Genomic DNA, 25,831 nt, shown 5'->3' on the forward strand with positions numbered 1-25,831 from the left:
TTATAGCACTTTGCACACTTTGGAGAAAGCCAACGGCTATTATTGTTACCTCCATAAAAGGGCTGTGCAAACTCCAAACAAGATAGCCTAGGACACCAAACCCATCTCCATCTTATGGTGAGACAAGGAGGTGTCTTGAAGAGTCTAATGAGAGAGTAGGTGTTAGGCAGTGCCAGCACCCCTCTCCAAGGGTGGTACAGACTACACAGAGGACGTGCTGGATTCAAAATTGGTTGGATTCAAAAGAGAAAGCTAAGGAGAGATTTTTGGTTCTGACAAATATGTAAATTCATCTATGTTTGGGAACTCCCGGGGATATAGTAGATCTGTTGAATCTCCTGCGGATCCTGTGTAAGTCATATACTTGTACTGTTTCCTCGCCTAATCTGCTATCCAAATTGCATTTCCAAGCAAAGAAAACAGTGTGCTGGAAAGAAACAGGGGCTCACCCTAATGGAGTTCTGTGTGGGGCTGGGGCTGGAATAATCTAGGACGACTGCTGCTTAGACTGCTCTCCCTGTCCTTTCCTTCCCTCTAAGGGTGGGACCCAGACTGCCAACTGAGGAACACAGTACTGGTCACCAGAGAGTTTGCTCTCTGTCCTGGAGAGTTAGTCTTCCTGCCTGTGTGCTTTTCAGTTAAGAAGGTAGCTCTTTGTTCCACAAAGATAAGATAGGATTTCCCTTCTACATAAAATGCTAAGAGTAGATGAATCAAAATGACTTGCAAAAGAACACAGATCAAGTCCAGAAGGCTTGACAACAGATTTTTATCAAGGATTTTTTCCCCCTAGTCTTAATGAATTTTATTAGAAGGAATAATCTCAAAATAGAACTGATAATGGTTAAAATGTCACACTGTACAATTTGTTAGAGATTTTAAAAATGATCAAACTGCCTTAATAAAATTTATTTATTTATTTTTTAACAGGAGAAATAAAAAATGACTTGCAGAGAAACAGAACCGGGAAAGGTATAACTCATTTTTGTTATTTGTGATTAAACTAGCCATCATATGTTATTTTGGTTATTTCTTTTGTTATTACAAATAACTCGTATGTGTTATAAAGAACACAATGTAGTAATACTTCTTGGTTACTGTTTAGAGAAGAAGTGACTGAATATGGGTGGGATGCATGACTGATCAGGATGTTTCTGCCCTTGCTTGGGTATACCTGGTAAAAATGGTAGGGGATTCCATGACTGGAGTGTTGAAAGCGGGGTTCTCAAAGCGTTGTAGACAGAGCACCAGTACTGAAGCCTAATTCAACTGATGAGACTCCACTGGAGGACTGAAAGTCTGAGTAGCCATTTTAGAACTAAGGGTGTTTAACACCTCTAGGAGTTAAAATTACTCTGCCTTATGGCATACTTTACATATCAAAAATATATGGATCTCTGAACAACATGGCATTGTTATACCCAATACGCCAGGAATTAATCTTGTAAAGTAACCCATTGCTCAACTCTTAACACATTTTTGTAAAAACCCTCTGGATTTTCTGTTCTCTGGCTTACAGTTTTGAATATATCCTCAGTATGAGATATTCAGGCAGCCCAAACTATCTGTAACCAGTCAATAGCTACTAATCTCTCTGTTTAAATACCTTGTGTTTTGTTTTCCAATTATGTTGTTTTATATACCTTAAGACAAGTAAATCAAAGGACAATATTTATAAATTTCTCTAGAAGAAACCTCTGACATACAATCCTCTCGTAAGAGGGGAGAGATTTCTGAAATACAAACATCCTCTTAAGATATTTGTTGCTATCAATTATTGTTATTTCTTTTTTGTGTGTGAATTTTTGAATTTTATTTTACTTTTTTACACAGCAGGCTCTTATTAGTTATCCATTATATACATATTAGTGTATATATGTCAATCCCAATCTCCCAATTCATCACACCACCACCCCTGCCACTAATTATTGTTATTTCTAATGTGAACCCTTAGTAAGACCTCTAAACAAAAATCACTAAGAAGTAGGTCTCTCTGAGGCATTTCTCATACAACATTATTTACCAATTCGTCATCAAGAACTCAAACATTATTGAGGATCTCATTATTATATCTATTGAATTTTCACTGCATTTTTTCATCCAGTTAACTAGGTCATTCATTTAAAAAGAGTATCAGCCACTCAATTTCAGAGTCAACAAACAAGGGGAAATCTACTTTAAAATAAATGTCTTTAATTTCTTGGTCATATTGAATATGTGTTAGGGCCACATCCAGACACTCATGCCAGATTACAAATATATTTCTAAAATCGGGCAAATGTAATCTTCAGTTAGTACAAAACCCATTTGAAAAAAACATTGGCTGCTTACAAATTTATAACATCTTACAGAAAACAAAGAACTTTGTTGTAACTTCCATTTCTAAAGGTAGTTACAAATTTCCTTAAAAGGCACAGACAATGATTGTTTTTTCAAGCATGACTTTTATACCTTTCTTTCATTCTGTATTTTGAGACAGGTTTTATATATTTACATGCCATAATTTTATCTTTCTTTCCAGGGGGGTGGGGGTGGGAAGAGGAAGCATTTATAACTGATGAATATATAGGCATATATTTAGATTTCTTTACAATGAAGAAATAATGAAAATGTACAGATTTCCCTGCTTGGTAACTAAGTCAGAAAATGTGGCTAAGTGTGGGATTCACAACAGAACAGTTACTATTACTGCTTCTTCAAACTTAACATGGCAAAATACAGGAGGGATACATCAATCTCTTTCTTTCTCTTACCACTGCCACTGCTACAGTTGGGTCTCTTATTAAATTTGCTTCCTTCTTTCTAGTTTCTCTCATCTATCCCACAAACTACTTCTGGATTCATATTCAAATATCACCGTTCTGATTATATTGCATTTCATGTTCAAGAACTTTCAGCTTCTCCTCACCAATGAGGTTTATCTCAGGTACAATTGTGGCTAAAAGAAACTGTTTAACTTACCATTCAACTTACCTGAGAAAACCTGGCCTCCGTTGAATTTTCTAGTTTAATGTTCACTCTAACAATAGTCTTGGCGAATTAGACTGTTCTGTCATGAAATGACCCTGAAACCTCCTTTTCTCACTGCCTCGGCTGAAGTCATTCCCTCTCCTCAGAATGTTCTCCTTCCTCACCTTCTCATCCCATGTCCAGCACTATCCCATTTCAGAGCCTGGCTCATCCTTCCCTTCAGGAAATCTTTCCGCCCTGACTAGAGGTGATCTTTCCTTTCAGAAAGTTAATAGCACTTCTCAGCGCTCATGGAATGTAGCACAATATTCTGTATTATCTTAGAGTTATTTGTGTACATATCTTATTTCTTCTATGGCGTTGTAAACTGTTCGAGTGGAAGAACATGCCCCACAGCATGTAACCTTGTGCATAGGAGATGCTTTTTCTGCATTGGTTAAATCTTAAATAAAAATCCAAACCTTGGAGTAACATCTGATTTCTTTTCACCTTGTGCTTCACATATACAATGCTCACCTGTCATCCTTACTGCCTGCAAGGTTCTCATATTGTAGTTCAATGTATGTCTTCTCAACCCTATCTGCTTCTTTTACTCTGAGTTTATGTACTTCATCTTCACTAATCTTTCTGTCATTTTCTAGGTTTCTCTTCAATTAGTCATGAATTCCTTTTCAAGGTTCACCCTGAACTTATTGTCTTGACCTGGTTTAAAGATATCAGGTATGTATAAGGAGGGAGAAGAATATACTGTCACTTGGGCATCATATTCTTGGCCACTCATTAAAAAAGTAAGTTTATGGATTAAGAAAGGTTATTTCTGGTCATTTTGGCTTCACAGTTGTTTAAAAATAGAACTTTTTAGAACTACCATATGATCCAGCAATTCCACTCCTGGGTATATATCCGAAGAAAATGAAAACATTAATTTGAAAAGATACATGCATCCCAGTGTTCAGAGCAGCATTATTTACAATAGCCAAGATTTGGAAGCAACCTACGTGTAAAGAAGATGTGGTATATATATTCAATGGATTATTACTCAGCCATAAAAACAAATGAAATTCTGCCATTTGCAACAACGTGGATGGACCTAGAGAATATTATGCTTACTGAAATCAGACAGAAAAAGACAAATACTCCATGTTATCACTTATATGTGGAATCTAAAAACTAAAACAAATGAATGCATATCACAGAAACAGACTCACAGATATAAAAAACAAACTAATGGTTACCAGTGGGGAGAAGAAAGGGGAAGGGGCAAGATAGGGGTATGGGATTAAGAGATATAAACTACTATGCATAAAATAAATAAGCTACAAGGATATATTATACAGCCCAGGGAAATATAGCCATTATTTGTAATAACTTTAAATGGAGTGTAGTCTATAAAAATATTGTGTCACAATGTTGTACACCTGAAACTAATACAATACTGCCAAGCAACTATATGTCAATAAAAATAAATAATTAAATAAAATTTTAAAATGGAATTTTAAAAATTGAAGTACAGTTGATTTACAATGTTTATTAGCTTCTGATGTACAGCAAAGTGATTCAGTTATATACGTGTATATATATATACACATATATATATTCTTTTTTAGATCCTTTTCCATAATAGGTTATTACAAGATATTGAATATAGTTCCCTGTGCTATATAGTAGGATCCTGTTGTTTATCTATAATACATAAAATCATGTATATCTGTTAATCCCAAGCTCCTAATTTATCTCCCCTTTCCCCTTTGGTAACCATTAAGTTTGTTTTCTATGCTTGTGAGTCTGTTTCTGTTTTGTAAATAAGTTCATTTGTATCAAAAAATGGAATTTTTGAGATGGAAGGCTTGGGTATCTAAAAAGATTCCAGTTTAAGCCTGATAACATGAAAACTGTTATTTTTTTTCATTCTATTTCTATAACGATCATAAGATGACTTCACAAGGTTAAAGTTTCATATTGGCATTTACAGTTCTGTCCTGGTTCATTAAGATGCTACCTTCTAGAAAGTTTTGCCTCTATCCTTATAGTCTTCTAACTGGGTTAATAAGGAGAAAAATTTTGAGACAAGTGAAGTATTTCCTATTCTTGCTCCAAAAAATTGCAGAAATTGTAAGCAAAATAATTTTTGGTTGCTTGTACTCAGACAAAAGAATATATAGAAAATAATAGTTCCTCTATGCTATTATTCCTTCTAACCTTGTCCGTTCATTCCTTCTACAGCCTCACTGGTTGGCCTGTTTTGCTTTCATTAAGAGCAAGGCTCTCTCATCCATGCCTTTTTAGTACACAAAAACCAGGCTTTCATTCTTACAGTTTGTATTAACTCTATTCAAACAATAATAAAATATATCAGAACTTTCATTTCTAAAATAGTAAGTAGTGATTACTCTTCTCAAGAAATGTCTTTTGAAATTTATGGGAAAAATATCTAATCTTCCATTCCCCACCTCACCTGCAAACAGCTTCAAATTAAAGGAAAAGAACCAGAGATCATTCAACAGGATACACTGAAGGAAGGTATTCCTTCTGGGAATAACACCAAAAATTACAATCATTTACTGATAACTGAAAGGAGAAAGAGCTTACAGAATTGGCCTGCTTCCGGGCTTGGTTTATCAGTTCTTTTATCTCAGAGATGTTTTTCTTCAGGTTATCCTCAAGTTCCTTGATGGGTTTGAGTTTATCTATCAGTCGATCAGCTTCTTGTTCTAGATTTTTCACAGTGGCATCTGCATCTGCAACTGCATAGAACAAGATTAGCGCATACCATGCACTCACACGCATGCAGACACACACACAGATTAGCGCATACCATGCACTCACACGCATGCACACACACACACAGATCAGCGCATACCATGCACTCACACGCATGCACACACACAGATTAGCGCATACCATGCACTCACACGCATGCACAAACACACACACAGATTAGCGCATACCATGCACTCACACGCATGCACAAACACACACACAGATTAGCGCATACCATGCACTCACACGCATGCACACAGACACAGACACGCATGCACACACAGACACACATACACTGAAATGAAAACAGCAGTATGCTTAAGTAAATAATGGAAAAGATTTCATCTCATCCACACGAGAAAAGCAAGGCCATGACAGCTGAAGCAGTTTGTGATGGCAAATGGAAATATTTTAGCTGGGACTCAAGCAGACCAGAGGAGGAGATGTTAGAAGAAGAAGGCCAACACTTTGGTTTTGTGATTAAGGTGAAAATTTGCATTGAAGATTGAGAATATGATGAACTAATTCAATGCTTAATTTCTAGCTTCAGCCCCAAAGCTAACCTTTATAGCATAGAACTTTAGTCATAGAATCAAGGAATTGGAGAAGCCTCTTTAAAGTCACCTAGTCTGTCCAAGCCAGAACTGTATTTAAATCAGGGTTCTCACACAAAATTGGTTTTCCTTCTTTTTCTCACTGTCTTTCTTTGTATATCTTAACGAGAAAAGCTATAAAAATGTCTTCTGAAAAACATCTCAATGTTGAACAATCCTTCGACTGAAGGCCTATATTATACTTTAATTAAATCTTTCATGCTGCAGTTCATTTTCATCTTGAAGAATAGTTGATTCTCCTGCTCTTTACATTAGGTTGAACCACATTAAACTGTCACTTTTGTAGTTAAAATTTAAAGAAGGTTGAATATTGACAATTTTAAAAGGGGTTTAACCCTAAAATAATTGAAGGTTATCACTGATCCTTAGACTTCCAGCTTGTGCTTTTCATAGGAGGGCAAATGACACATGGAAGATCAATTATTCTGTCCCTAGGATGCTGGCAGTCTTATCCAAACCATGTCATTAATAATCTGATCAAGCGTGTATTGTTCTGTTTTCTGTCATTGCGACCCTGATGAAAAAGAGAAACTGCTTAAGGTCCAAGGCTTTTGGCCCTGATGAACTATGAACGATCTGGGAATTAATCCTTAGGAATGAATCGGATGTGCTAGAAAGGAAGTAAGTTATTTTAAAACTCGGTTTTGAAGTAAGTATTTTGAACTCATGCTCATAAATATGAGTTATATAGTTAGTGATGTTTAAAAAGAACTTGGTCTATTATTTTATTTTATTTTTATAAATTTATTTATTTAATTTATTTATTTTTTGCTGCATTGGGTCTTCATTGCTGGGCGCAGGCTTTCTCTAGTTGCAGCAAGCAGGAGCTACCCTTCGTTGCAGTGTGCGAGCTTCTCATTGTGGTGGATCCTCTTGCTGCAGAGCACGGGCTCTAGGTGCGTGGGCTTCAGTAGTTGTGGTGCAGGGGTCTAGTTGCTCCCCAGCATGTGGGATCCTCCTGGGCCAGGGCTCGAACCCGTGTCCCCCGCATTGGCAGGCAGATTCTTAACTACTGCGCCACCAGGGACGGCCCATGGTCTATTATTAACTTCAACGAATAGAGTTGCTAGATCAAGAACTGACTCTTCTGAAATGCAGGTTATTGAGGTCAAAGCTCTTGTTACATAACTGTATAGGTATTCAACATAAAGACAGTTACCCCTCCGTTTTTACACTTTAAATAAACCATTTTCTCCCTTCCTTTAATATTCCCCAATATTATTCTGATATTCTAAAAGTTATTCTAGAAGTGAGAAAAAGTGATTTAGATTTAGATTCATGAGAATGAAAAAAGGGCTATGCAGGGACTACTTAGATAAGTAATGGATCCTTTTCTTCTAAAGCTCCCAGAAGCTTTTATAAAATGTTTCAAAATGGAACCTGGAGGTCCCCCCATCCCCTACTTTTGTTTTCCCCTCTATCTTCTGTAGCAGTTGAAGTCATATGGAGATTATCTTCTTGAGGTTTTAAAAATAAATAACCTGTGATATTGAGTCTGATGCTCTCTTGTGCAGGAGTTTTTGAAAACTTCTCACTTTCTTCCATAATTATTTGTGTGGATTTTAAAATCATTGCTGAAGACAGATTTTAATAACAGTGTTTCACTAGAGAATTATCTATCTCTTTTAGGCTTTACAATTTATTAGCCTAGAGTTTTGCTAAGTCTTCTCTTACCTGCTAAATTTCTTCCCTTATCTTGTTATATCTCCTTCAGAACTTTGCCTATTTGTGCTTTATTTTTCTTTATTAAGCCTGTCAGGCCTCTAAAATTTTTTATCTTTATATTCCTAAAGATATACCACTTGAATTTATCACATCTATTATTTTCTGTCTTCTAATTCATTAACTCTTTTTTATCTTCTTTCTTTTAGTTAATTTTATTTTGTCTGACTTATAGAGTTGATCGCCTAAATTGTTTATTTCAATGCTTTTTAGTAATGTCATTGCATTCATTTTCCACTGAGGACCGCCTTCATCGTATTTCTCAGGTTTTGATATGCTGGATTTTATTATTACTATTTTCTATTTTTCAGTTTTATTTTAGACTTGGAATTTAAACTATGAAATTATTTAAGACAGAATATTTTTATATCCCAGTGACTGCTCACTTGTTAAGATCTGATTTTATTAATTTTGTTTTATGCGTCTCCAAATATAATGCTCTTGAAGTTGAGAATAATTACTTGTAAGGGGAGGAGTGAGCTTCGGGGGGGACAGCAACAACAGCAATGTAGATTTTAATCTATTTTAATCCTGCTAGAAGGAAGTCATTTGGACTTCAGTGGCTGCATATATGTTATCAGAAGCATCATAATTTAGTTGACTCTGTGGGAGAATTCAATTTTCTACTTTTATATGGATAACAGATATTTCACTAACTTTTCAAACACACAATTAAAATATTTATGTCAAATATATTCACATACTAACTTTGTAAGGGAAGATTCCTTTATTAATCCAGCATTAATACTGTGACACTGGAAAGAATAGCTATCTGATGTGTAAAGCAATACTAAAACATGGAAACATGCAAAGCTGAAGCTTTTTGCAATAGGCAACCAAGCATAAAAATTACTAAAAGGTATGCAAGTAAACATATACATACTGATTTCTTCAGGTAATTTCATATGGAAGCAAAACAGAAAAATAGAAAATTCATGAGAAAATATTTTAATAGGTATTATAAAGTAGTGATTATCAAAAAAATAGAACTTTCACAACAGGTGCTAATTACAAATTCACCCCATTTTAAGTCAAACTAGCGTTATCAAGTAAAAGTCCACAAAAACATGGCATTTAGCAGCCATTGTTCATATTAAAGGGAGCTTTATTATAATGTTCTAATAAGATAGAAACAGACCCAGTTTAATTAGTGTTTATAGATATTAACTATTTCTTTGATAGATGGTAGAATCATAAAAGTGAGATAAATATTATAAAAAGGCCACTCTCAGCTGAGAATCAATCTGAAAAATGAATGAAATGATACCTTAACTTACAGAATAAAAGAGAGAGTGACACTTACTTTAAAACTTACTTTCATTCATTTCTTGGGGGGAAATATTGTGATTTGGCATGACTCTGAACCAGTTATTCAGATGGTATCTTTGAACTACAGGGGTAAGCTAACTCTGGGCTTACATAAGAAATAAATTTAAAACTATATATCTCTACTTCTTCTTCCCTGAAGAAGTGAGGAGTGAAATCCTTCTCCCTAGCTCTGAAGTGCATGTCAGCTGTGTTTGTACCCTTCCTTGCTCAGGAAGGAGTCATGCTAGTTGTATCTATTATTTCATAGCATCATTAGCCTTTGATCTGAGGCAAAGGTGCTGAAAAATCAGGCTCCACTCCCCCGTCGAACAGCATCTGGATTATACAGTGTATAACGTCAATAACTGTTTTTGTTATTACACTCTACAAATGTTTTAATTCCCAATAAATAGATTGGTGCTATATAAAGCGGGCTAATCTCTTGAGACTGACAAATACAAAGAATCAAGCATCTCCTTTGGTGAAATCACATACTAAAATAACATTTTATCACTTGAAAGAATAAAAAATATTAGAAATCATAATGTTTATTGAGTATAATTAATAAATTATTATATTTAGTCTCCCACATTTTCTTGTAAATCCTTGTTAACTCAATATAGTTTAATGCAATATACAAAAGATGTAAAGAAATATTCTTCTTGATAAACTAGATAAAAAATTTAATTTCCTGATAATGTTAACTAACCAGAACCTAAGTAATAAAATATTAATATTTTCCAATTTGAATGCATTTCAAATTGATCCCATTTAATATCCTGTTCTAACAGGACTGCTAATAAGACTGCTCCTTGACCTCTAGGTTCTATGGAATTTCACCAACTCCGAGGATATAATTTCCCAAGTATAACTGTATTTTCAATTACACTAAAGGCTTTTAAAATATTTGGCATCGCTATACCAAATATCACGTAGATTTGAGAATTCCTAATTTCCTCTCAATTGGATGAAATCTGAATAAGATAAGCTCTAGTGCAGAGCTGGGAGTCTTGGATTCTGTTTCTGGAGCTGCACGCACTCAATTCCTGAGCCCAGTCTATGCAGGGAGGAGGGCAGACTACACCACTACGAGGGTCCCTTCCTGCTCTAACAGTTAGGAGTCTAGGATACTTTTATGGTGTGAAGAAATAAATGACATAATCAAAGTGAAAAAGCACATCTTACTGTTCTTTGAAGGATCTTTTACCACGGCATTTGTTTTGGCTACGCTGTCTGCCAGTTGATTGTAATTTTTCTTCAGGCCATCAAGATTCTGGTGGAGATCTTTAATCTGTGCCAGTACATCTTTAGCTGTGTCGTTGGCTTGTCTTGCTTTGTCCTTAACAGCTTGCAGTTTAGCGGCTGTGTCTGTCAGCAGAAGACGGTATGAGAAACAAAGGGTCTGGAGTTAGTGGCTTAATCCATGCTTGTCAAAGCGAGGCTGTGGCTGGCTGACCTCAGGGACACAGGCACAGAGGGAAAGGCTGAACTTTGTCTCATTCAGTCATAGCAAATGAAGTACATTTTTAGCTAAATTGAATTTTCTCAGGGACCTTTGCTATGAATACCTGATTAGCTCTTAAAATAGCAACGTGATTGTTCTAAATGTTCATTGTGTAAGGGTATATTGTGATTTGCTGCTAAACATATTAAAGAGAGAAGTTTATCCACATGAATCAAACAGCTTCATCAAAAGTAGGTTTAAGATTTAATCTGCATTTCTGAGGCAGGATGGGGAGGAATGAATGTGTTTCAATTTTAATATAAAGAGACTTTTTCAGATATATTAGACCTTGTGTTTGTGTATTTATATTTGTTTTCAGCATTGGAAATTTTCTATGTACATCTTTGCTACTGAAGAGGTGACATGAAAATCGGGCAAGTTACTTAGGATTTTTAATGTTAAAAAAGTAAAAATCATTAAGGTTTTAATATTTCCTGTTTTCCATAGATGAATGTGTTTCCTTCACCATAATTTGTATAAAAAACATATATATGTGCCTAGTAGTAGTTGTAGCTTAGTGGTTAAGACCACAGCCTCTGAAGTTAAACTGCGAGGTTATGCCTCTTTTAACAATGGCCCTTAGTATCCCTAAGTTTGTCCCCTATAAACTGGAGATAACAGTGCTATTTACCTTGTAGGATTAGTATGAGGATTACATACACGTAACATAAGCACATTGAATAAGCACTCAAAAAATGTTAGCAACCCTTGTTATTGTTGTATCATGCTACTACAATATAAAAATAGTATCCCTAAAAGAATAGTGCTTTCAGGAACTAATACGAAACATTAACTCCAAGTACATGTAATAGGTAGAAAGATATTACAGACGTGGTTCAATTCTTAATGTCTTAATGTTTTGGAAAGCTAAAACATTTAAGTAACAGAACTTTGCCAGTAAAGATATGCTGCTGAAAGGCAGTTGGCTCTACCTATTACTGTAGGTACTGTAATAAGCTGCAATTGTGTACATCAACACTGTAGAGAATAGTGTCTGTATGATTTTATTTTTCCCACCAATATAAGATTTCCTGGGCCGAAACATGGAAGGACAATACAATAATAAGATGTCTATATTTTCCTTTTTGTAATTTATTCCAACGAATGTCAGCTAGGGTAACAAATGATAAATATCACAGTGTAAAGTACGATTTAGTTTCTCATTCTCACGAAGAAGAATTCATAAGTAAGAAAACTGCTATCGGATAGCCTGACAATGGTACAAATGTAGTGTTAGGGAAAAAAAGGCAGAAGTTACAACATTCTTTAAGAGTTCATATCCACTGGCATGGTTTGCAGTGTCCTGAATGCTTACCATTTGGAATGGCTGATAACCTTTCCAAAGTGTCATTCAGAGCTCTCAGGAGATCCCTGTTTCTGACATTGGCATTGTCTAATCTGGATGTCAAGCCATTCAGATGTTCATCATTTTCTGTGAACAGAAAACAAAAAAGGATGAAAAAATTTTAATCATCTCTGAACTGATACATGGATATAAAATTTCAGGTTATTTTAATAAAAATTTAGTTAAAAGCAAGAAATCGATTTACTTTATTGGCATCTGTCCAAAAATATATTTCAGACCAGAATATAAAATATGTGTTTAAATGACCATCTGACACTTCAACATGTTCAACAAGTACATTTTCTTCTTGGTATCTGATCTTTATTTGACTTAATTTGATGGTTTTCTATGGAGAAAAAACTTTGACAGATTTGGTCTTTTATTGCATTTATAATGATGCCCTCTTGACATCACTCCCATTATGTCATTATTTAAAAAATTTTATTACCAAAATGAATCGCTGAATTAGCTTTTAAAAATCTCAAATAGATATGATTGTTAAGTAGAATCTCCCAACTTTACTAAACATCACTTATTAACATTTATTTGAGAAAAACAAAAATCAAAAGAATGAATAAATAGCTTCTAGCACATTTCCAATTTTTTATAGAGAAAATAATATTTTACAAATTACTTCAAGTAGGCTTCACAGAGGTCTTTTCTTGCTACTTTAGCATGCTTACTTTAAAATATATTATTTACTATTACTAATGTAATATTACTACTGTAAATTTTCCAGCTTCTCTCCACTAATTTTTAACATGTCTGAATTTTAAGTTAGTTTGTATATAATATTGTATTTTATAGCAGATAAAAACTAGGAATGGAACAAGTAAGGCAGTTAATGATGGTGTGAGCGACAGTGTACTAAAACCTTTCATTTTATACCTGGTTGTGCTGGTTAAATCGTTTTCTCTGTGCAAATATTTTTGCTTTTTTATCTAAAACAGTAAAATAAATAAGCCACTTGGACTGGGGAAGACGGTTATTTGCCAACACCGAGACTGTTGTTTTCGTCACTTTCCTGGTACCCAGAGTGGGCAGACCAGGAGAGACTACATCTCGCAGAACAGAGCCAGAACAGTCTTGATTTGATTGTGTGTCCACCCTTGTAGAGGTAGTGCATCTGGCTTCTTGCAGGAACCAAACAAGTCACTGGCAGCTTAGGGAACAATGCTTGCCTTTATTGGCCTTCATCTGGGAAGAATAGCAAAGGGAAGGGAATATAGATGGAGGATTCTTAACTGTCAGTGTACTGGGTGTGAAAAAGAGTACTGAACGTATTAATTAATGATCCACTCCATTTCATATCAGGGTTTTATAGGCGGACGAATTACACCACTGTTATACTACAGTAATATAAGTACATAATATTGTTTGAGGCTTTTAGGTTCCAAGCCAAAGACCTAACATCACTGAAAAACAAAGCATAAAGTATTCCAGCAAAACGTGGCTCTAAAATATCAATATGTCCATTTCAGTCACTAAGCTATTATTATTTTCAATTCTAGTCCTTCAAAATATACCTTCCAAGTAATTAGATTTTTTCCTCTGTCAATCACAATTCACTTTTCTTTTAATACTTCTGTTACTTTCACTGCACTAAAGTAAAATCTTTGACTAGGTTATGGAAAGAATACTTTCTGAAATAAAGACAGTATGATTATGACTGTGATAGCTATATGAATCCCCTAAGAATAGTTAAAGGCTGCTCTTTTGATATTAATTTAGAAGTCTTCATCAATTAAGGAAATAGAACGGTACAAATCTCATTTCTTAGTTTCTTGATTGTATTTGACTTTTTAAATAATGAAACATTTAAAATGTTCTGGCAAGCAAGATATACATGTACAGTTGCAAAAATCATTAATTTAAAGGCTATCACTTGGTTTACACTATTTTATGAATTCTGAATGCAAATACTGGCAGAATAATCAGGCCAATTATTTAGAAGAACGACTGATCTGAAGAACATTGTTACTGCCGTCCCTCAAGTTTCAAAGCAGTGATTTTGTTCCTTTGCTTTCTGTACTAGAAAGTCAAGATGTGAATATTCTGAGCCTGTTCTGATTTCTTTGTTTCAGCTATTTGACTCTATTTTCTTGTTAATTTATCCTTTCTTACACTCTGGTCATTTTTTTCTGAAGTATTTTTTGGAATTTCTCAAACCAAGTCTAAACACTTTATAGCTTTGTCAGTCTAATTCTTTAGATGAATAGAAGTTGTATGCAGAATAGAATTAGAGATTTTAAAATGGAAAACTTACAAAATATTAGCCATGAAAACCTAGAAAATAAGCACTCCAAGGCTGGCTTTAAATGCAAAGATATATGAGGCAGAGGTATCTATAATCAAAATGTAAGGAAGAACGCATGTGGTCCAGTTAGAATGGTAACATGGTCAAAGAAACAGAATTATTGGTAGTTAAAAAAATATCCAACCCAATTCTTTACTTGTAATTTTTGGAGAACAAGAAAAGGATCCAAATTATAATCATAGTGCATTTTCCGCTCCTTATTTCTTCAGTATTCATACCCATTAGCTGTAGCCAAGTCATTTATCTTCTCTCTAGATATCACACCCAACTAACCTCAAAGGCTACACACACGCTCCAGCTTTGGCTCTCCCTTTCTCATCCTCTCCTCCCACATCAGAAGACAAGTGTCCAGGAATGGGTTCGTCAGAGACAGAGCTCATAAAGTGAGGGAAAGAAGCAGAACAGCCAGGGTAGACTGTGAACATGCCTGACAATATCATTCCCCTTTGTTGCATAACCATTGACATTGAACCAGGTAGACATATTCAGAATGAAAGTCACTAGACAGAGTTGTATGTTACTTCCATTAATAATATGCATTTACTTATGTTGACCTCATTCCTGGTACTGTGCTAAATATATTAGAGTTTAGTTTACTTGGAACTGCTAACACTGAACTATGCTATGTAATATCTCAAAATAAAGCTATTACAAGTAAATCAGTTATACAGCAGAAACTAACACAACATTGTAAATCAACTATATTTCAATGAAAATTTAAAAATAAATTTAAAAAGCTATTACAAGTATTTCTTTGATCATTAATAATGCATTCTTTTACAAATCCTAGCCATTCGAGAAAGTAGTGTGGTGCAATGAAATTATTACAGGACTTGGAGCTGGAAGCTGTGGGTTCAAATATCATTTCTATCCCTTTTTACATGTGTAAAATGAAGATAACAACTTCCTTCATATGACTGATATGAGAAATCAATTGAAGGATGTATGAGAAAGTACTGGATTTATCACGGGCAGTTACTAAATAGTAACAAATAATTCATGTTGGTTTGATAATTTACATTGGTCTGATAATTGCTCTGGTACGTTTGCCAGTTTTCAATAATATTATTTATGATTTGCTTTCTTCTTTGTTTAAACCGCATCATCCAGAAACTAAAGTTGTTAATTTTTCTATTATACTTTTATAATATATGTATATAGCTCTCATTTTCAACGAAATATGAGAATGATTTTTATAGATTTTAATGGGAATGTTCTATTTTGACTGTTCACACTCATCTAGTTAAGTTCCTCAAATGCAATTTTTTATTTTTTATTAATATGAACAAAGCACAAATAAATACCTTGAGAGAATCCCTCATTCACAAGGGTGAAGTCTGTAGAAATGTTTTTAATTTTGAAGGGATCTAGTTAAATGGAATCTACTGCAAAATTACCATACAGATAACATTTTGCAAGCACAATTTTCATTACCGTGACATTTGTCTTATGAGCTACTTCTTGTACTCAATATCACTTCTGACTTTGCTCCTTTACCAAAAAATGGAGAAATATCCTCTCTTTAAGATTTCTTTGTAAAAAAATTTTACAAGGCTACAAACCTGTTTCATCTTTTGTTCTAGAGGCTCCTTCCGAATTAGAGAACAGGTTAATCTCTGCAGTGCTTCTATCTGCAGTTCTGAAGCAGAAAGTTTGGAATAGGTAAGGGATCTGTATGAAGTCAGGTGGAAACCTTGATTTTGACCTTTCTGGTAATGAGAGGTTCCTGCTACTCTCTTCCATTCACTCATTCTTTATCAAATATTTGTTAGGGCCATGAGTTTTAATGTGTCACCTCTGCACCATGGCAAAAGCCCAGAGTTTTTGTCCAGCAGTGGTTAAAAGCATCAGCTTTGAAGCCTGACTAACTTGTTAAATTGTTGGCTCCACTATATTTATCAAGTTTATTCAATCTGTTAGTATTTCTTCGACTTAAGTGATTTTGCTTTAAATATCAAAGGGGGCCAACCGTACTAAATTATATAATATGTGATTGCTCTGTACAATTTATTAATTTTATTACATTATGTTTTTTTTGTTTTGTTTTGTTTTCTTTGCGGTACGTGGGCCTCTCACTGTTGTGGCCTCTCCCGTTGCGGAGCACAGGCTCCGGATGCGCAGGCTCAGCGGCCACATGGCTCATGGACCCAGCCGCTCCGCGGCATGTGGGATCTTCCCGGACTGGGGCACGAACCCGTGTCCCCTGCATCGGCAGGCGGACTCTCAACCACTGCGCCACCAGGGAAGCCCCTGCATTATGTTTTTACCTTTGGATATTTTAAGAACATAAGAGGTACAATTTCCCTCAAGTTACTTTACTATAATTTTTCATCCACTTATATAGTCCTTTGTCTTCTTAATATTGAGATTTCTAAGAACCTGCCCCTAGGTCAACCCCATGACTGAGTACAGGATCCCAACAACTGTGCAGAAGGAAGAGCAGCTGTGTAAGGAAGAAAGCTGGGTGAAATTCAGAGCCCTATTCCTGTCCCTAGCATTCTGTTAATTGATTTGATGAGGTTGCTACACCCAGTCTTTCCACTTTGGGGTACACCTAGCCTTCTTTCATGACATTATTCCTATGCTTCCCTTTCCCCAGTTGCTGTCACAGGTTTGCAAAGTGTCCTATCTCTGATTGCCTCTTTTGTCCAGACATGTACCAGTGACTGTGTATGGGAACTTCTAAGATCACTTAATGGAGCCTGCATTTATAGGAAGGCATATTACTGATAAACTTTGTCCTGATCTAAAAGTGCCAAGTCAGCTCTTGTTCAGCATGGGCACCGTGCTTTCTAGGTCCTCAACAGCTGTTAGCTGCAACTAACTGCACAGGCTCTTCCTCCCCACTACAGGGTTGTAGTAGAAGCCCAAGGAGAGGAGGAAGGGGGATTTGTCTGGTGGCAAGATCTCCAAAGACTTAAGATATCAGGATAGAGGGAGTCCTCTCTTCAGCCAGTGGAATGAGAAATCAAAATGACCAGATATCGAAAACTCCATGTGGTTCCTTTAGGGCAAGCTCTAAAGCCTGACTGTGGGCTTGCAGGCTCGTTTTGTTTTGGCCAGCAAGATATTCTAAAAGAAATGGACTTTAAACAACTTTAAGTAAGACAAGTACTCTCTCTGGTTCTAATAGTTCCTGCCCTTCTATGTTTGGCCACTATTTTTTCCCTTTTCCTTTTAACTCCTAAACCAAGCCCAACCTGGTTTTCACTTTTTTTTTTTTTTTTTTTTTTTTTTTTTTTATGCGTTACGCGGGCCTCTCACTGTTGTGGCCTCTCCCGTTGCGGAGGACAGGCTCCGGACGCGCAGGCTCAGCGGCCATGGCTCACGGGCCCAGCCGCTCCGCGGCATGTGGGATCCTCCCAGACCGGGGCACGAACCCGCGTCCCCTGCATCGGCAGGCGGACTCTCAACCACTGCGCCACCAGGGAAGCCCCCCAACTTGGTTTTAATTTCTCAATTTCCTCTATTCACAAGGCTAAGGAGGAACAAAAACTCTGTATGAGGGATCAGCAATATCTACAGGAAAAGATTGCTTTGCTCTTCAGACTACAGTAGGCTAGCGGATCCAGGCTTGGTTTTGTCCATTTAGTCCAAAATTATTTTTTGTCAATGGAATGGATTTTGTTTCTTTTTCATATGCCTACCTATGGGAAGGCTGATTCTGGCAAATGGTAGTATGCAAATTCAAAAGGAGTATATATATATATATGTATATTTTTGGCTGCGCCACACGGCTTCTCGGATATAGTTCCCCGACCAGGGATTGAACCCGCACCCTGGGTGCTGAAAGCATGAAGCCCTAACCACTGGATCCCGGGGAATTCCCCAAAAGAGTATATTTTTAATAATATAAAAATGCTTTATTTACTTTTTTGGGGGGGGCAAGGAATAGCGACTTTATTTGGAAAGCCAGCAGACTGAGAAGACTAGTGTCCCACAATATTTAACTCCTGAGTCATACTTTGGTTTAACATCACTGCAATATTCCTGTTTATTCTCTTTTTTCTAATCTGAGATAATAACGTAGATTCTTAACAGGTTAGTAATTGCAAGTGTTATTATATTCATGATCGCAAAACCATTCTGATACACTTGTCTGGACTTAATGACTCAGTGTCTGGAGGATCATAGTACAGAAGAAAAGTATGGATTAATTTGATTAAAGTAAATGTTTGGAATAATTCTGGCACTGCTCTGTAGTTTGGACAGCATCGTATGTCATACAATTCACTGACTCCATATTCTTGGGCTTGGAAATAGATCTTTTTATTCCATATGCGTGTCGTCCATTTTATAGAAATGTTATCTATTTGTTCATAAGTAATTAAATAATTTCACTTATTTTGGGCAAAGATGAAAAGTAGGGATAAATTAAGAAGTAAAATAAAGTTTAAAAGTTACTCTATATAAGGTATATAATTATAGAATCTTAGTATTTTCAGACTTCTAATGTACCATCCTCAGCTTCATTCCTTGCCCTGTACACATTCCATGAGAACCTCAACTAGCCCTTTTATTGACAAAGATCTTTTGTCAATCTACAAAGTAGTATTAATTCACCCAGTGGCATTAATTTATCTTCTAACTCTTTCAATCATCGATTTGTACCATAGCCCCATATCCATCAACAAAACAATTTTTATCTCCATGGACGTTCAATCAATTCAATGTAGAATGGCTTCAAGTCTCAAATGCACAGAAGGGCAAATTTACTTTTAACAAATGTACGTTCAAAAACTAAAAAGCAAAACAAATTGCTCCTGGAAAGTTCAGGTTCCCTCAAGGCAAGGACAGCATAAAAATGGCAGGGAGAAGCTCTAAGTCATTCATGACTAAAGCTCATGAGCTAACTGGATTGTACTGAATCGAACCAAGGAACAACTTAGAAATATGGAGTGTATACTGGCCTCACCATTTTTATTCCTTCTAAGTCCAGGCACCATAGAGAGAGAAATGACTAAATCTCTATTTTTAATAGCTGCTGTAAAGTATTTTGCTCTGTAGGGCCTATTTCAGCAGTTCCTGGTGGTAATATATGGCATTTCCCTGATTAACAGCCATTTTATAACTTGTGTAATTGGCCACAAATCAGGGGAATGTCATAATGTAGCAAGAAAACATTCCTGTCTCCAAAAGAGCCTTGGCTTGGATTTCTGGAGGAATTATTACTTGAGTAGTTTGTGGGTTTTCATTACTTTAAATAATGTACTACCTGAAGTACAAAAAAAGACATTTAAACTAATGAACATTTCTGTCACCTAACCCCTTCTACCATGCCTGTACTTAGATTTCTTTCTCCCTTGGAAAAAATTTCTTAAAAATCGGATTCTTTTTTCATTTTTATAACACCAGCATTTGTGGGGAAAGAGAGGCAAGGGCAGGGCTGGAAGTAGGGTGAGGTGACTCAGGCACTCCCCTCAGGTGTGAAATTCAAAGGGGCACCAAAAAACTCAGTGAGTGAGGTAAAAATGTTTTAATGCAGTATTTTTTAAAAAATCAAAAAAGATCAATGATGAGCAAATATTAACATTTAAAATAAAAACAGGATCTAACTCTGCACTTGCATGGCTCAACCTCTCTCACCTCACCCTGATCCCAGCTCCGGTCAAGGACACTGGAGACGAAGGAGTGATGGCAAAGTTATGAGATCAACTCAACTTGCCCAAAAGAAAAATAGGGTTGACTCTATAGTTACTGTTCAGGTTGTAATAAGTGCAATCTCCTGCATAGGATCTTATATATATATAAGGGGTTGTATTTCACCTGTGATACGTAATCCAAAGCATTTACTATCAGAGTGCCATCTATAATGGAGAAAGAACGTGCAATTCCATACCAGCCTCTATTGGAGACTCTTCGTTTAAAGCATGACAAGTATAAATGATGAAAAAATCTCTTTTCTTTCTAAGGTTAGTAAAGACCAACACCATTCTTTTATTTAAAAAATATGCTTATTTCCTGATTTGAGATAGTCATTGTGATACTATACACTAGAAATACAAAGTTAAAAAGAAGACCCTGTGACTGTCCTCAAGAAGATGGAAGCCAAGTCCATGGCTGCAGTGATTTGATAAGTCTATGAGAAAGGGATGCACAGAGAAGAGGCATGTAATTCAGATGGGGTGCTAGGTTTCCCAGAGAAGATGACATTTGAGCTAAATCTTGAAGGTCTGGTAGAAGGCAGTTGGATGAAAAAGAAAGAAGGATGGTGAGAAGTTCCAAAGAGAAGAATGAACACTGTGGAATGTGGAGGCTTGAAATGGTAGCATGTTTTCAGAGGACATGAATGTTTCAGTAAGGTTGCAGAGCTGGATGCAAGACAGAAAAGGGTGAGTGAGACTGAAGATAGAAACAGGAGGCAATTAAATGAGAACAGGAAATATTCGAATGAAATAAAAATATAATAGCTTATCTAGAGTGTGGCTGTATTGAATAATACATTTTTAATGCAAAACCCATAATATATCAGGCTAGATATATTATGCACTTTGATCCTTGAATTAGGAATAAAATACCTAAAAGTGTATTTAAAAGGTGAAAACTTCGAGACGTGCCCCACTAAATCGAAAGTTTCACAAGGATATTTATACTACATCTGCCTGATTGATTCCTTTGTGACTATGATTTCTAAAGTCAAAAAAAAAAGGTGGGGTTTGGTGCTCTTTAAAATTTATCATACTTTAAAAGTTCCTATACTCTATATACAGATGAAATGATGCTATAGAAATTAGGTTTAAAAACTATGAAGTATTGCCCAGTGCAAAATGAGGTGTGAAGGCAAAATACTGTAAAACTGATGAGAGAGTTTACTTGCACTAAATCTAGATAGTAAAAACAATCATAAAAATTATGCTGCAACAATTACACTTTTCCAATAATGTGATAAAATATCCTACCAATTACAACTACAATTAAACGTCAAATAATAATAAAAAGTGGTCACACTAACCTTTTACATCATTTGCTAACTTCTTGGCTTCATTAAGAAACCCGAAGCTTTTCTGAAGAGAGCCTTTGGCACCTTCCTGTAATGAACCCTGAGGACCTGTTGCCTGTGGACAGAAAAAGAAGTGTCACATATCTAAAACAAAAGAATTATGGAGTAGAGATATCTGGCAGGCAATTGGTACACAGAGTTTACCTTCAGGAAAGCATTCTGGGCTACATATGCAGAATAATAAATTATCAGCACATATTTGTGATTAAAGTCAGGAGACTGTTTATTGGGAGATGAGAAGAAAGCCTAGAATAGAACCCTTAGGAATCCCAACATTTAAAGGCAGGTACAGAAAGCTGGGCTGGCAAGGTGATTGAGATTCCAGAAAGGACAAAGAGAACCTAGGAAAGCATGATATTATGGAAATCAAGAGATACAGAAGTGGCTCAGAGTATGATGACTTGTTATGCTGCAAGGTCAAAGCTGGTCAGTACTATCAAGTGCTGTCAAATGGTCAAGCAAATTAAGAACTAAGCACATCCTTGACTTTATCCCTAAGCACATTTCATTCAAGTTGTGGGGTAAGTCGGGGAGCATTTTCTGTCCCCTAGGTGTTGAAATGAGGAAGAACACTGCTTCCGTTTTGAAATGCATCTCAGAGTACTAGGGCAAAACAAAATCTTCTAAATGAAAATCTCTGAGCCACAGTCATCTCCTAGCAAAGATGGATTTGTTGAACCTTGGACTATAAGAGGTGACACAAAGATAATAGAGTGATATGGGAAAACGATCATTTAAATTGAACGTTTAGCTATCCATTTTAATAGTGTTTGCTCTTCAAGAATCATTACATAGTACGTTAATACCAAAAGATAAATCAAATAGGATTTTACCTGTAAATTTTAAATTGGAAGAGTATTTCAGGGTGCAAGACGAGCTAGAGAATGCTAAATAACTTATATGCTGAAGTTATAGATCTATGTTGAAGTTATAGATCTGAACTCATGTTAGCCCAGACATAATACTCTTCAAATACATCTCCAGTGCCTTAATAACATTTTTTATCAGTCATATGATTTAAACATTAAACTAGGAGAGATTACAGAACTTGCTACTGTAGTGGCAAAATTTATTTTAAGGTGTTATTCCAACAGTTTAAAATAATCTATTGTTCATAGAACAGATTGATTATATAATACTATGACATCTACAAAGGGACATATAGGAAACATCTACATAAACAAAAAGAGACATTGTGCATTTATATCTAGCACATGCAAAAAGAGCTGTGTGACAACCCTGACAAATTATTCTGTGGGAAATGGACACTCTCTTCAATTGAGAACACATAAATTCTTAGTCCTGCAGTTTCCTGTGAGAAATTAGGTACAGTGACACCACATAAGTGTAATTTATTTTGAAAAAAAAGGAAGAGTGTCAATATAAATGGCACAAATCCAATGTACCTTACTCAAAAAAAATAAGCCTCCATTACCCACTCAGGTTCTATATTTGTTCCAAATTTATATGCCATTCTTACTCCCTTGGTTATAGGTTTCCTGAATCAAAACAGATTAGAGAAAGGAAATTACAAAGAAAGAAGGATGAAGATTCTCTAAATAGGCACATGAAAACAGCCGAAGTGACAGCTGACAATCTGTCTGACAATGAGGAAAGAGAAAACCAACAACTAGAGAGAAGAGTTTTTAAATCTCAGAAATCCAAATCGATAAGGATGAAACAGGTTTCAGTAGATGCCAATATTATTGTAGTAAAATAAATAATGTTGATAATGATGATCCCGAACCATCAGGATAACACAGGTCATTCACAGTACAAGATGAAACTAGACAAAGCAAGCTTTCCCCATAGCCTTAACGTGTGAATTCCTCCCCACAAGAACATAATCTGGTGAGTATCTAACAACCAACATCTTACAGCTAATCTTGGATGTGCAAAGTGAGGCATGGGAGTAAAGGAGGGAGAGAGAGTTGACTTGCTGTCCATGAGAAAATTAAAGAAATGAGGTAAGAGAGAAGAGAAGGGCCAGACAACATGTAAAGAGGCTAAAATCTGAGCTGTGGAAATTGTGGAGGGATTAGGAAAAGCGATGGGCAATATTTATTTTTTTCTACTTTCTTACACTCTTCAGCAGTTTTATTGAGGTATAAAAAAACTTCACATATTTAAAATTTACAATTTGATAAGTTTTGACATTTATACACCCATGAAACTGCCAATCAGGGTAGAGAACATACCCATCATTTCTTTTCAATCCCTCCCTTCCACCCCTCCTTGTCTTCCCCCGTCTCCACACAAACACTGACCTGCTTTCCATCACTATTAGTTCGCATTTTATAGAATTTTATACAAATAGAATCATCCAGTATGTACTCTTCTTTTTGTCTGGCTTCTTTCATTCAGTGTAATTATTTTGATGTTTATCCATGTTGTGTGTGTATCAACATGTGATCCCTTTTTTATTTACATGGATATGCCCCAACCTATTTATTCATTCATCTCTTGATGGACATTTGGATTATTTCCAGCTTTGGCTATTCTAAACAGAGTTGCTATGAACATTTGTGTACACATCTTTGTATGAACATATGCTGATTTCTCTTGGAGTGGAAACCTCTAAGTGGAGTGGCTAGATTATCTGGCAGATGTATGTTTACATTTTTTAGAAACTACCAACATGTTTTCTAAATTATTTGTACTATTTTAAATTCTCACCAGCAGTATATGACAGTTACGTTTGCCTACATCCTTGTCACTACTTGATATAGTCAGTCTTTTAAAATTTTAGACATTCTAATAGGTGTGTACATCATTTGGTTTTAATTTGCATTTTCCTCGTGACTAATAATGCTGAGCATCTTTTCCTGTGCTTATTTATTTATTCTTTGGCTAAGTGTTCAAATTTTTTGTCCAAGTTTTAACTGGGTTTTTTGTTCTTATTGAGTTTTGAAAGATATTTATGCATAATATGACAAATCCTTCATCAGATATGTAATTTGCAAATATATTCTTCTGGTTTGTACCTTATCTTAATAAATGGTTGGATTTGATTTGTTTTAACATTGTCCATAATTTTTGCATCTATGTTCACGAGGGATATTGGTCTATAATTTTCTCATTTTTTTTGTAATGTCTTTGTCTGGTTTGTATCATAGTAATACTGGCCTCTTAGAATGGGATAGGACATATTTTCTCCTCTTCAATTCTCTGAAGAATATATTATTTCTTTCTTAAATATTTGGTAGAATTCACCAGTGAAGTCATTTGGAACTGAATTGGGTGTGTGTGTGTGTGTGTGTGTGTGTGTGTGTGTGTGTGTGTGCGTGTGCACGTGCACACATGTGCATGTATGTGAGGGTTTTAAAATACAAATTTAATTCCTTAATGAGTATAGGGCTATTCAAGTTATTTATTTATGGATGAGTTTCAGTAGTTTGCGATTTTCAAAGAATTTGCCCATTTCATTCAAAATGTCTAATTTTTGGCATAAAGTTGTTCGTAATTTTCTCTTATTATCCTTTACTGTATGCAGAAGTTGCTGTGATTTCACCTCTTTTATTCCCGATATTGGATATTGGTGGCCTTTCTCAATTTTTCTGATGAGTCTGACTAGATGATTATCAGTTCAGTGATCTTCCATTGGACCTCTGCACCATCATCCAGCAACACGACTGAATCCTGACTGAAGTCCATCTGCTGATAAACTTCCCTGCTGCCAATTTCTTATCTTGCATTTATGAGTGTTGCCTACCTTTTGCTTCCAGACCTCTTGTCTCTCCTGTTTTTCAGGAAGCCAGTGATTTCTTCCTGGATTCTTAGTCAACTACTCCTTGCTCAGATGTAAGGAGGTGGGTGGTATATATGGGGGTGTAGGAGATATTGTAGCAACAAGGTAAGGAAAGACAAGGAGACAGGGAATTTTGATGTGTGGATGGGAGAGCAAGTATTTTGGTTGCAAAGGGCTGTAGATTTTATGAAGGGCAGTGTTAAGAAGTAAGGCTGTTAGGTAGTTTGGAGTCGGTTTCTGGAAAGTTTGAACGTTAAACTGAGGAAACTGGACAATAAGCAACATGGAGCCGTTAAAAGTTTCTGAGTAGGAATGTATGCTCAGAGCAATAGTCCAGGAGAGGAACTGGACTATTGTCAACTGGATATCAGTTGACTATTGTAATAGTATGAGCCAGAGAAAATAGAGTTGTAATCTTAGGCAAGGGCATTGGAAATGAGAGGTTTGGGTTCAAGAGATGTGGAGGAATAAGACACGTTTCAGTGTTTCAAGAAGCACTTCAAAATATTAAAGTAAAGAGCTGATGGAGTACAATTGTCAGCT

The 25,831-nt window shown here is 35.8% G+C and overlaps 1 protein-coding gene across 1 annotated transcript in view; it reads right to left on the reverse strand.

Annotated features, from left to right (window-relative positions):
• LAMA2 (laminin subunit alpha 2) overlaps window positions 1–25,831 on the reverse strand; it is a 613,890-nt gene that overhangs the window by 66,493 nt on the left and 521,566 nt on the right. The window contains 5 exon segments of the mRNA XM_032650802.1: window positions 5,560–5,714; window positions 8,950–8,955; window positions 10,560–10,742; window positions 12,194–12,310; window positions 21,493–21,595. Coding sequence (XP_032506693.1) covers window positions 5,560–5,714; window positions 8,950–8,955; window positions 10,560–10,742; window positions 12,194–12,310; window positions 21,493–21,595 — 564 coding nt within the window.

Source organism: Phocoena sinus, chromosome 12 (assembly GCF_008692025.1).
Source record: "Phocoena sinus isolate mPhoSin1 chromosome 12, mPhoSin1.pri, whole genome shotgun sequence".
In the NCBI taxonomy this organism is placed as follows: Eukaryota; Metazoa; Chordata; class Mammalia; order Artiodactyla; family Phocoenidae; genus Phocoena; species Phocoena sinus.